The sequence below is a fragment of the Podarcis filfolensis genome (assembly GCF_964270895.1).
Source record: "Podarcis filfolensis genome assembly, chromosome: 4".
Taxonomy (NCBI): domain Eukaryota; kingdom Metazoa; phylum Chordata; class Lepidosauria; order Squamata; family Lacertidae; genus Podarcis; species Podarcis filfolensis.
The window spans coordinates 49,300,003-49,313,660 of record NC_139607.1 but is presented as its reverse complement, the minus strand read 5'-3'; the positions used below and the strand labels follow the sequence as shown (position 1 = coordinate 49,313,660).

The following is a 13,658-nucleotide window of genomic DNA, read 5'->3' as shown; positions in this document are numbered from 1 at the left end:
GACTCCTTGGCAAGGGCCCCTCCTCCCCTGTTGAGGAACGGGAATCCCCACCTCTCCCTCGCCGTCACTCAGCAGCAAAAGAGCGCTGCTCATTGGATACTGCAGGGAATGTGGGCGGAGCAAGACCCCTGACAGAGGAGAGACCTTTTCCTCCTGGGCGGAGGTTGCAGCAGGGACGAGGTTGGGTGGGACGCCGAAATGGCGACGGCTCTGCTAATCTCCTGCGGCCGTACTGCCGTGCTCAAGGTAACCAAGGGTGAAGATCCGAGAGGCGCTTTCGGGCCGGCCGCTCCGTCGCCACAGTGCCGTTTATAATGTTTGTGCCCGTGGACGGACCTTGTGTGCGTCAGGATTCGACTTGACGTTTCCGGGTTGTGCAGCTTGAGTTAGTGGATTATTCCTTGGCAGTAAGTTTTGCTGATTTCAGTGGGACTTACTCCCTAGAAGATGGCAGTAGGGCAGGCTTCCTCAGCCTCGGCCCTCCAGATGTTTTTGGCCTACAACTCCCATGATCCCTAGCTAGCAGGACCAGTGGTCAGGGATGATGGGAATTGTAGTCCCAAAAACATCTGGAGGGATGAGGTTGAGGAAGCCTGCAGTAGGGTTTTAGCTGTAAGTAACTTCAAAGCCTGCAGGGCAATGGGCAAACTCTTAGCTGCCTCTTTGATTTTGGCTTCTCATGCTATTATTTATTTTTATTGATATTGAATGGACGAGGCTGTCACTCAGAGGTAACACCCAACATTTGCATCCAAAAGATCTCAGATTCAGTCTGGCATGTGTAGGTAAAGGATCTCTGGTAGCAAAGCCAGGAAATAACTTTTCCCGAGGCCTTGGCGAGCAGGAGAACCACTGTAAGTCAGACTAGAGCATGCTTCGCAAATTACATTTTCATTAATTTAGGGAGAGATATGGAAAAATCACATAATCGCTGTTGCCTGTTGCTGTATTGTTCTACCTCACTGAGGGCTGCTTTGCTGACACCCTAGCCCTCACACATGGGACAAGTCCTTGCATTTTATTTCTAGACCACGGATTGGATGAACCAGTCCTGATTGCTCCTGGGCCACATAGTGCCTACTGTGATTTTTTTGCAATAAATGCAGGTCTAGATGGATTTTCTGGACCCGGACATGACCAATCAATATATTTCTTACTTTTTAAAGTAAGAGAGTGCATACTACATTACCTAATGCTGTTTAACAGCCCTAACTAGTATAGATCATCTGACTATGTGCTCTTGCTTTTATAACCTTAAATCTTAAACTTCCCAAGGGGCCTTGGTGGGACCTGCACCCAAAAGAGCCTTATTTGAGTGCCTGTTACCTCCTCCTACATTCTGTCTTGGGACTCTTGCCAGATGCAGAGACTTTACCACCACCACCCACCACCACCTGTGCTTCAGCAGTAGATTCAAGGGAACCCCCAACTATGAACTCAACACTGTAACACACACACACCCGCTGCATGGAGTTCCTTCCAACAGCTTAGGCTAGTGGCCTACTTGCAAACCTATCCAGTAGGGATAACTTGGCTACAGTAATCTGTGCTCAGGTAACATCAAGTCTGGATTGCTGCAATATGTTTTATGTGGGGCTGCCTTTGAAAATGTTCAGAGCTTGAGTTAGTTCAGAATGTGCCTGGCCAACTGGTGATGGATTTGAGGCAACATAAGACATGCCTGCTGGATCAAGCCAGTAGCCAGTGGCACAGTTATACTACAGCATCCTGAGGGAAGCCTGCAAGTTGGACATGAACACAACAGCATTCTGCCCATCTGTGAGAGAGAACATAGCCATGAATTTGTCTATAAGAATAGACAATATAACACCTAGTCTGTTCCAACTTCACTAGCTGCCTGCATGCTTCCAAGCCCAATTCAAAGTGATGGTTTTGACATACAAAGCTCTTTCCTGCTCAGGACTCCAGTATCTTCTGGATTGCCTCTCCCTATATGAGAGACCCATAGATCTTTGTTTGAGGCTCTTCTCCTGGTCCCCTTCTGAGGGAAGCTAATGACAAAGGAGAGGGCCTTTTCAGTTTTGGCTTTGTATCTGTGAAATTTGCTCCCTACTGAAGCCTTCATTGACATCTTTTTGGCACCAGGCAAAGGCTTAGCTTTTGTCCCAGGCTTTTGACAGACTAAGATGATATTGCTTGTTATTAGTATGCTGCCAAAGCTTCCTGTGGCTATTATGGGGTTGTTGGTTGCTCTGTTTTATGGTATAATATATTTGTGATTTTAGCAGAATTGTAAGTCACTTGGAGACCCTCGAGTAACAAGCAGTCAACAAACCAAATAATAGAAGTAGGAGTGCAAGTACTGATATGCTTAGTCTGTGTTCATATTCCTGTTTAACAGGTGCTATAAACTATAGGTTGTTGTGGTGCAGGCTTTAAATCTTCTAGTTGTATAAGGCTATAAATTCTGCAGTGAGTATTTCTTCAGGTATGTTTAGTGCCACTTCCCACTTTTAGACTACCAGTAATTTCTTCACTGGTAAAATAATAAAGTTCCTTACAGCCCAGGTAAAAGGCATGGTGGCTTTATTAGATGTTAACCTACATTAATGTAATATTTTACAATGATGCAGAAGGTGTATATTGTTGTCTTCATTCTCTCCCACCTGCACCCCAAATTGTACATTGCATTCACTTGTCAATCAGTTCTGTATTTGGAGCAGGAGAAAGAAGCACACTTCAGTGTGCTAGCACCAAGTTTTAACATTCCACTTAATTGCAAGGCATCCGTAACCATTTCCAGATATAATAATTAAAAAGCATTTATATGCACTGTACCTGTTTCATCTGCACAGAGTTGTGTCAAAACCCTTATTTGAAAGTAAAGTCCATTTACTTGTACCAAACTTATGCCCCTTTAAGTGAGGCTGGAAAAAACTAGGTATAGTTGCACAGGTGCATAAGCATTTGATATATATGCCTAGGACCTGAAGTAAGAATATTTGTTTGAGAGTAAGGGTGTCTTTTTATATTTCTAAACGTTTGTGCATGTTCTACGTGAATACTTGTTGGTACAAATGGGTATACATGTAGCAACATAGGCTTTTGTTAAGACAACATTTCAGATTTCATAGTTTTCTTAATTTGCACAGTTTATGCTCTGGAAGGAATTGCAGGGAGTGAGTGGTCTGTTTTATCACAACTGCTGTACATATATGTCTGATTTTTAGTCATATTTGTCTACATTGTGCTTTATACTTTTTGTAGCCTGGGTAATTATAAATGACATTATTAAATCAAGTGTCTTTCTAATTATTACAGATTTTCTACTTATTTCTAATTCTTTTGCAGACTTTTAAGTTGCAAGCATGGGGGCTTCGAAGTGTACCTCCTGCTGTTTCTTTCTGCACCAAACCAGGGGATGGTAAGAAAGTCTCTAAAAAAAGTAAGGTACCTTTTCTTATTTGTTAATTATGCAAGTTATAAGATGGTTTGCATAACATTTTGTAACAATATTGATCAAAGTCTGTCAGTTTTAATGGTCTGCAGAATGTTAAGATTCAGACTTTTAAAATTACATCTAGTGGTTATTACTATATTCTAGGTATTCTGTAGAGGACTTGTAAAGCAACTTTTAAAGATTGTATGCCACATGTTGTTCACCTAAAATATCAAGGTTTATTTCTAAAATAATTGGATTATTCTAACATCTTTTAAGAGATTAAAACATTCAAAGCAGCAATACTTGCAGCTGTCAATCTATTAAACTCCATTTAGCAATTTCAGTGTAATAGACAGAAGGCAGATATTTTAGGAAAACGCTCTCTATAATTAGCCTTTAGAACAGGACTACTGGACTACAAGTCCCATCATCCCTTATCATTGGCCATGCTAGCTGAGACTGATGGGAGTTGGAGTCCAACAGCTCCAGGAGGGCCAGGTTCATCTCTGTTGTAGAGTTTAATGATTTCTAACAAATGGATGACAGGAAAGCAGGGCACAAGGAAATTAGCCAACCCAATGAAGTTCACATTTCTCACTACATCAATGTCATTCCCAGCAGCTCACTGGGCTTTTCTTTATTTTTCTTTATTTGCAGTAAATTTACATCACATGCCTTGCCTGTATCTAAAATCATTTCAGGGGAATATTTAACAGCATTACCAGCTCCAGTAAATGTAAGGTTATGGTCAAAATGTTGGGAGTCCCTCAGCAGTGTTTTTCTTAGAGAAGACAGAGACAATGTATGGGAATAATGATACATGGTTGTTTGTGAAATACATGAGTGGGCTTGTTTTATTAAACACGTTAAGATGTGAAACCTTTGCATGCAGCTTCCAATCTCCATTAAAATAGGTTTCAGAATATATACATATAAAACTTACACATTTGGTTGGAAAATCCCTACTATTGGGTTCCTTGATTGTTTGTTAGCAGTTGCTGATAGAATTCTCCATGCATAGTGAACTCAACAGTAGCAAAATCACTTTCTATTCTGCAATTTGAGAAGGGTATGGGTACCACTCCTGTAGTCTCATCTGCCATTCTTAAATGTTACTTTAGGGAAATTCAATAATTTGATTCTCTTTGACACAGTATATTTAAGCTTTTTAATACATTTTCCTTGTTGTATGTTACTGCCCACTGAATTTAGACTGCTTCCATACAAAAGGCAGGGTCAACACACAATCCAGGCTTGTTTGTGTAATCTTTGTTTTTTTTAGTAGCTGTGCTTGGCTAAACTTTCTTTTCTTCCAGACTCTGTTATAACTATTAACTTGTAATTACTAGGGTATCTTAACATACAAAAGAGTATTTAGAGTTTGGAAAGTGCTACAAACCATTGACATATATCTTTCTTCTTTTAACACTCTTAAAAATTTACTCTTGTCCTGTTAAATGTACATTTCTTTGGGCTGTAAACTCACTGTCTTGCCTCTTTGAAAGGAATTATTATACCTTTTATTATTCCTGGTTCCTCAAATTTGTTAGAGTGACCTGTAAAAACTGACACAGGAAAAAAACCACATCCTGGTTTTTCCCTGGGGCTCCTCAGGCTGTGGTGGAGTAGTCTGCATATTCTAGATTGAAGAGTGTGCAGTATACTTGTTATTTTGCACTGATGAAGGAAAACAATTTCTCGTGAGTGTCATTCATGGAAAATAAAAACGGATTACACAGATGTTGCTTTTCTGATGCTAATGGAATTGAAAATGCTAGTTTGATATCTAGTATTTTCCTCTGACAGGAATGTAAGCACCTTTGTTATTCATACCATCCTTGTGCTTTGCATCCTTAAAAGCTCTGTGAAAACCGCTTTACAATATATCAGTCTGGTTATCAGTGGCAATGATCATTCTTCAGTTGGAGCAAATTTAGTAGCACTTGAGGAGTATGTGTGGGTGCAAGAATTAAGTGTGGAGAACTGTGGTGCTCTCAGTGTTGCTACTTAGAAAGTATCTGCAATGTGGCCATTGACTTTGAAGTTACAAGTTTTCTTCAGTCCCTAATTAATTTTCTCAACGCTAACTTCACTTATCAATAATCTGAAAATGAATAATTCTGCTACCATGCTTTTAAATACTGTCCTCTTCTTCCCAGTCTTTAATGATGGTCAGTTCTCATTTCCATGTTGATGATTTCATTCTTTCTTAGCTGTCTGAACTTCATAGCATGTATCCTACTCTGGTTTAGTTTTATGCTGTCTTGCTTATTTAATGTCTTTTGGCACTCTCTGCTAAGGTTTCTGTTGTGCTCTCGGTGCACGAACAACTTAGAATAGGATTAATTTTATCGTTCCTAAGATCCAAACATACTGATTCCCTGCATTATGATTACATACTTGACTCCAAAATACAACCTTCTGTGATTAATTGGTGCTCAGACACAATTGGTAACAAATCAAGGAAATGCACCCAGCACATTACAGAGGAGTCAAAAGAAAATGTGGCCCTCCCCTTTTCTTCAATGAATCTTGGGTGCACTTCCTAGATCATGAAGTCTGCAAAACATATGGGGGGAGTCTTGGCCAATAAATCTTCCTTCTGTCTCTTAAGGTCTTGCATAAGCACTACATCATTTTCATTGATGAGTATTTCTAATACTGAACAAGAGGTTGTCAATATAATCAATGTACGCAATTCACTGCCACAAGAAATACTGATGGTGGCTTTTAACAAGAATAGATTAATTGCTGTAGGATAGGTCTATAAATGGTGGTTAAACTTGTTGTGTATAAAGGCAGAATGCTTCTGAATGTTAAGTACAAGGGAAAGTCCTACTCCAGGAAGCACCACTGAAAGGCAAAATATGCATTCTGCATGATAAACAAATACTGGAAAAGGCAAATGTTTTCTTTTCCATGTAAAACCATAAAATAGGAGGATCGCACTCCCAACAGATTATATCGCTGCTGTTGAAAGTTTGTTTGAATAAATTTCTCACAAAATGTGTTGAATGTAGTTGAGGTACTTCACAATGCACTCAAGGAGATAGGAAAGTGTTTTCATCCACATTTCACAGATTGGAACAGAGCGTTTCTGATGAAATGATGTTCACAGGCAGCGTGGCACAAAGAGGAGGAAATAACCTTCATGTTCCTGTGAGAGAATTCTGCAAGCAAAGGAAACTTTTTGACATTTTTGTATGAAATGCAGCGTGTAATGGAAACTGAGCTTCCAGACTGGTGTTTATACCAGATAACTTCACAACTATTAAGTAGAATTCCATATTAATGGGTGTGTTTGAAGCGGTCTATTCCAAAATGATATTGTTCTTTGCCATTTTGTAGATGTAATTGGCACCAAAGGAGTGTGTGAAAACAACAGTTGAATGTCGTTTAAAAGCTGTCTCTTTTCCACAATTTACAGATAAAGGTGAGATCATAATTAACACTAAACCTGATGCTGCTGTAAAATTAAAAGATGAAGATCTGAGGCAATACTTGGCTAAGAAAACTGTGGTAAAATTTCCTCAGAGAGCAAAGCTTCCTTCTCTTGAGGGACAGTCTGTTGTTTCCTCAACAGCAGGCTTGGGGAAGAAGAAGGGAGATGAAGAGACATCCTCTTCCTCAAGCTCTGAGTCAGATTCTAGTTCTGATTCTGATGAGGAAGATTCTGCCTTCAAAGATACCATAAAAACCAAAGTATCATTTCCAAGTCGAGATCCCCCCTCTTCTGGTGATAGAACGAAGAAAGCAAAGATAACAAGCGAAAAATACGTTCCCCAAGAGCAGGTCAAAGGCAAAGCAGCTGAGAAGCTCCCTTATAGTCCTGGATTCACAGAAATCCCCGTGAAACAAAAGGAGATGCATCAGACAACAGCCGGTGACAAATTGTTATGGTCAGATTTGTCAAAGTCTGCCACAAACCGAAGACACGAAGAAGCTCGTTTAAAGAGCACCGACTTTGGAACAAAAGTTGCAGAGAGTCAGAGGCCAACAGACGTAGCTAAGCCGCTGGAGGCATCTCCCCCTGAAGCATCTCCCCTTGGAGCAACTTCAAGTACATTGTCTAGAACTCAGTCAGTGCCTCAACAAAATGCAGCTCAAAATCTGACTTTGCCAAGACAGGGGGGAAGTATGGCAATGGAGGCACAAAAGACTGACATGCAAGGAAGAACTGCTGCTGTGCCACAAGGAGAGGTTTTGGATGGCAGAGTGCCAGCGGCAGAAACCACAGTGAAGGAGGAGATTGCCCTGGAAGCAGGAGTTCAGACTGAACAACAAAGCGCTATACAGGGTATCACTTTATCTTGTTTGTTCTACACTGATGTGCTATGGGGGCTGAGGGCTGTTTATGAGCAAATATCTTGTACTCTTGAGTACTGACATTGCTGAAAACATTCTGGAATCTCTTCTGCTCTTTTCTAGAGCTTAATGCAGTTGTTTTTGCAGACTTTTCTGCTTTGCTGATGAGTTCTTTGTCTAGTTCTTTGCGCTTCCAGTCTTCTTTTCTTTGATTCTCCTGCTTGGCTTTTAGACTGTTGGTGGGAGAAAGCAGTACGTGTTTTCACAGCATTCTTCTGTACCAGTGATTATAACCATCTGAAATACTGAAAGGTGATAAAAGGAAGGGAGGTCCTTCAAAGCCAAATTGAGCCGAGTTCAAATAGGCTGCCTTATCAAAATCGGAATTTTGCTCCACTTTTGCTAGAAGCACAATGAGACTATTGAGCAATCTATTTTGCAGTCTCCTTCTCTTCCTGCCCAGCACTTGCCCTCAGGCTTAACAGCTGATTTTCTACTGGGACTGTCTGTTCCTCCAGTACTCTAGACTCTTGTCTTTTTCCTCCTTTCACAGTTCTCTTGTAGATGTATAAACCGGCTCTGCTGTGCTGATGCGATCACAAGGAACAAAGTTAGCTTTGGCACCAGAGGAATGATGGGGACGCTCTGCCTTCAGGCTAGCAAAGATATCGCTTCAGAATCCAGCATTAGCAACAAGGGACATTCACAGCACATGCCTTTCTCATATGTTCTCCCCTAGTAATATATCTCTGATATTGGAACTCCCGTACACATTTGGTCTTGTAATGTTTGTAGACTATGAGGGAGTCCTTTGGTCTCAAAACACACCAAAACCTCACAATAAATCAATTCTTGTCTCTCTCTCCCCTCACCCATCCCAATATGTCAAAGACTAGATAAGTTCATCCATTCAAACCATGTTCTTCATTATGTCCTTCCTCTGTCTTGTATTCTGTAGTACACTCATCTTATTCTTTAAAAATCTTTTTTTTTTTACTAAAACATTTTCTCCCCAATAATTTGTCACTCTACAAGGCAGAGAAAATAATACTCAAGCCAGTTGAAAGGTGACTTCTACATGGCATGAAAAGTAAGGAAGCCTTCTGGAAGAAACTATTTAATTGAGTGCTAATTTTACACACACCATTACTGTGAAGCTTCCCAAATGTTCAGGCTTCTGTGTATCCAGCAGAGGGCAGTGGTGACTAGAAGAAGCATTGTTGAGACTATACACTGAGAATGCTTTGAGCCTTTCATTTCTACTTGGTTGTAGCCCAGGAAAAATTGAGATAACTGCAATTAAGCGTGGAGGAAGGGGAGGTTGGTGAAACATGAAATCTTAAAGCAGACCATATTTAATTGTCAAGTTGTAATTCAGTGGAAGTTAGTGGAACCACTTGATGCTGATGTCCGTCTAACTAAAAGCCAAATATGGTGTGGGTTTCTATACAGGGCATAAACATTTTAAAGTCCTTTGTTTTTAGAGGAAGAGGCTGCAACATATGATGAGTTTTCCCATTGTCAATCGAGTGCTTTGCACGAAATCTTTTGCCTCTCTAACACTAGGTGCAAGCTTTTCTGCTGTTTCCATTTTCTATGTCCTCCACCTACTGACCAAGGCATAATACAGAGCATAGAGGGGACTCTGTATATCTTAAAATAAAAATAAAAATAATGATCTAAAAATATACACGGCTCATTGTTAAAGGCAGGTGAATGAGAATGCAATGTTGAGTAAAATATTGAGTCATATAAACTAGTTGTGGTCATAATAGTCTCCAATTTCTCAATTTGGGAGATGCTTCCTTAGGAATTTTTATATGTTAGAGGCAAAGGAGCACCAGTCTTGTGTTTCATGGCAGTGACAGGGTTCTTATTGCACCGTGTAATGTTTTTGTAGAAGTTTATTGAAGGATGAACATCTTACGGATTTTGTGAACTTAGTAGGGAGCTAAATACTCCTCTGAGGGAGGCGAAATGCAAATATCTTTTCAATATAAATTTTATAAAGTTTTAATTAGATTTAGGTTCAACAGCAAACTCTCTTTTATTTTGAATACTCCATTGGAAGTAGAAAGCTGTGGAGTAGTTTCAAAATCTGCAAAAATTCAACCATTGAGCCCTTGATCCCGAAGCAGAACATGCATGTGCAGGGGAGACCAGTGCTGTGAGCCCAGAGTGGCTGGGGAAACCCAGCCAGATGGGCGGGGTATTATTATTATTATTATTATTATTATTATTATTATTTATTATTATTATTATTAGTCTGAGCTGTGCTTTCTTCTTTTTCACAGCAGCACTTCCGCTGCCAGGGAAAGACACTTTCTTGCCTCTAACAGTGAAAATGGTTGTGATACAAATCAACAACAAAGCTTGAATTGCACGTGTGGGATAGTCTCAGATGCGCATGCTCCTGTTTTGAATCTTGTCATTAGTTTTCCTGACTGAGAATATTAAAAGAAACATACTAACCTTCACAAAATCAGTTGCAGCTAGATGTGTACCTTTTATTTTATGTAACTTAAGGCATTGATTGCTACATGTTCAAATTCAAGTTATGTTTAATATAGTATATTTTTGATTTCTCATAAAATATCAGTGGATAGCTGCTGTTTCCAGTGACAGACTGAGAAATCTCCCTGAAATCTGACTCGGCCAGAAATAACGTGGTGTTTATTTTATCTCTGAATTCACAAGTATATTTTCTCCTCATAGAGGCCGAGCCGCCAGTTGAAACTGCTCCAGAAACATTTGACATGTCTACCTACAAGAATCTGCAGCACCATGATTATACATCATACACCTTTGTGGATTATGACGTTCAGCTTGCAAAATTCAGGCTGCCTCAGCCATCCTCTGGGAGAGTATCTCCACGACACTGAAGCAAATGCGGAAATGCACAAACAAATTAATTCTGACAATGAAGGAATATCCATGCTACAATTAAAGTGCTGCAAATGAGTTTGCTGGCTGTCAGTTTTTTAAACACATGGAGCTCCTTTGAGAAGTTACAAAATCAGGTTCTAGTTCTAACAATAATCTCCCACTGTGTATTCTCCGTGGCACAGTTGCATTGCTTAAATTATCTAGAAAATCTCTGCTCAGGAAATCCATTCAGATCACCTATCAATTGAGACTAAAATAGATAAGGCGAATAATACTGCATTTTCAATACAGGCAACTTCCAGTTTATGCGGCGAGTTGTGTTCTGAGGAATCGTACATTTATGTGAAATGCATATATTTGAAATACTATCTAAAAAGCCTGCAAACACCCTCTAAACATCTGAAAACCCTTGAAAAACCTCTTTAAAAACTCCACTTTCTTTTTTCTTTAAAAAAAAATAATATAATGAAACTTCTTTTGCTTGTGTTTAGAAATATGTAGACCAAGATGAAGAAGAATATGAAGTTAGCTAGTTGACTCTGCTAGCCACATATAGCTTTAGGTAGCTATAACTCTGGCCTAGTGGGACTAATTTGAAGTGTTTCATTACTAGTTGAAAGCAAACAAGATGCCATATGTGAGCTGACTCTAGGCTTAGGCTGTAATCCTAACTAGGCATACCCTGATATACATCCCATAGAATTCAGTGGGGTTAGGACTGCAGCTTTATTTAAGCTTAGAGTAGACCAGTTGAAATTTGTGGGACAAGCTGATTGTGACTAACTGAAGTCCAATTGATTTTGGAGGGTCAATCAATTAATCTTTATTGAAGTCAAAGACCAGAGAGCAACTTTAACAGCAACAACATATACCACATGATAGCTGTCAACTTTTCCCTTTTTTTAAGGGAAATTCCCTTATTCCGAATAGGATTCCTCGCAAGAAAAGGGAAAAGCTGACAGCTATGTACCACATCTGCATGAAAAAGCAGGTCTACATTAAGCATGGCTAACTCTGGATCCAACTTGCATGCATGTGTCTACAACTGTTCATGTGTCAGCAAGTGAATAAGATGCATTATGTGTTGAGAGAGAGGAACATGATTTTAGAGCTGTGTTCTTTTAGCATTCAAATTCTATATCTACTTTGCCTTTCTCCTGCCCCCCCCCCCAGTGCCTGAGGTAACTTAAACAACGGACATGTTTGTTTGTGTCTCATTGTTCCATGTTGTACAAACTATTGTTAAAACTGGAATTAGCTTGCCTGCTCCAATTCTGCACATTTGGGAGAAGGAGTTCAGAAGCTTCCAGTTTTGTCTTCATTTGGACCAATAAAATGTGGTTAACATTAACAATAGTTCTTTTCAAATCAGCCAACTTCAAACCATAGTTACTAAGTTGGTTTGTTTTAAATTTCCCATAGTTCAAATTAACCGCAGTACTTTGTCTGAATAATGTGGCAAGCTATGATTAATTAAAAGCAGAAATGAAAGCATCTGAAGTCCTCCCTGAAACACAGAAGAACAAAAAGGAAGTAGAGTCCAGACTGAAAGATCTGTGCAGCTCTTTAATGCATGTTCACAACACATTAAATTATGGTTTAGTGTGATGTGCAACCATGCCAATGTTAAATATAATTAAAAAAAACAAATTTTATTGCTGTGGGTTGTATCAGATGACACTAAGGCTTCTGTTACTGGAACTGGGTTGAAACAATTAGAGACTTCTTCCCCTTGCAATCTCTCCCCCAAATCTGCTCAAGAGGGTTGGGGGACTCTCCTGAGCGTATTTAGAAGGAGTGCAAGAGGGAATTGCCCAAAATACTGTGTCTGATGACGCAATCACAAAACCCCCAACACAGCAGTGTCATTTCGGGCAAAAATTTGTTTTTTATTAATATTTATTTATTAACATTTCTCCCTTTTGCCTAAAAAAAAATCTCGCTGTACCTTAAAAGAGGTCAAGGACATATAGGGACAAGAGGAGCTTAAAAACAAGGGGGATCTGTAACGGCCTTTGTTTCTCATATTAGATGTTTTCCAAGAACAAGGTTAAGCAAACTGAGGGCTGTACAGCTTATTCCTTCCAAGGCTCAGGAATGTTCCTGGACCATTGGTCCTTAAGTCTTGAAAATCCCCTTGGTTTTTTGTTTTTTTAATTTACACTCTGTAAGCACCTGTTGGAGTTCTGGACTTATACTAAAAATAGATGCCATTTTAAATAGAAGTTTGGCTGGGTATCTTTGTGCCTTTTAAAACTATCTATAAAACAGGCACCCTTTTTGTTCCTCTCTCTGAAATTTGGCAGGTCTTTTCCCTTGGAGGGCAGTAGAATGAATACCTTTAAAAGTTGTGTAGATTGGTATTTTCCATCCAAACTTGCCAGCAGCAAGAAAGTGTCTGGATCTTCCATCAAAATCAGCGGGAAATAAATAGGATTGACCAGATGGGGAAAACTTGACATAAAATGAATGTCGTACTAATTAATTAAAAGTAAAACAACAGAATGTTATGAAAGAAGAAAATAGAGTGGAAAACACAGCCTCGTTGCCACCTTCCCCCAACTGACGTGCCTCACTATGTTCATGTATGTATGAAATTTAAAGTAGCCTCTGGTGATTTCTAATCCTCCTGGGCCAAACCTGCTTTCAGCCTTCTTCATCTATTGTACGTAAGAGCAGTTTACCAACATGAATTAATATTCATTTATATTAAACGTTTGTGTGTTTCAGCAAAACTACTGTCTGCTGCACTACTGCCTGAACAAGACTGTACTATGTCTACAAAATACACAAGTGTCAAAAATTCACAATGTTCCTTAACATGAACAGCTCAGTCGGCTGGAAAATGGTGCTGATAATGCCTGGGTCGCAGGTTCAATCCCCGTATGGGACAGCTGCATATTCCTGCATTGCAGGGGTTTGGATTAGATGATCCTCAGGGTCCCTTCCAACTCTAAGATTCTATTATTCTTTGAAAGGCAATGTTGCTGCAATAAATTCAACTCCAAGGTAACAAACCAGCCAACAGATACTGAGGAAAATAATGGGATATGTCCAAATATCA

General features: G+C 39.6%; 1 protein-coding gene across 2 annotated transcripts; it reads left to right on the top strand.

The window, feature by feature from the left end:
• Window positions 1-89: 89 nt before the first annotated feature.
• NDUFV3 (NADH:ubiquinone oxidoreductase subunit V3) lies at window positions 90-10,669 on the top strand. Of its 2 annotated transcripts, XM_083611978.1 has the most exons (3): window positions 90-246; window positions 3,313-3,406; window positions 10,424-10,669. In XM_083611978.1, the coding sequence occupies exons 1-3, from the start codon at window positions 199-201 to the stop codon at window positions 10,588-10,590; spliced, it is 309 nt and encodes a 102-aa protein (XP_083468104.1). In that variant the 5' UTR covers window positions 90-198; the 3' UTR covers window positions 10,591-10,669. The 2 variants fall into 2 exon arrangements, with proteins under 2 accessions (XP_083468104.1, XP_083468103.1); XM_083611977.1 differs by lacking the exons at window positions 90-246; window positions 3,313-3,406 and adding an exon at window positions 6,616-7,700.
• The last annotated feature ends 2,989 nt before the right edge of the window (window positions 10,670-13,658 follow it).

Excerpts from the sequence above, each read along its gene's own strand:
- NDUFV3 (XM_083611977.1), top strand. The coding sequence starts at position 7,268 with ATGCATCAGACAACAGCCGGTGACAAATTGTTATGGTCAGATTTGTCA. Across the intron at positions 7,701-10,423 it reads ACAACAAAGCGCTATACAGG|AGGCCGAGCCGCCAGTTGAA; the intron begins GTATCACTTTAT and ends TTCTCCTCATAG.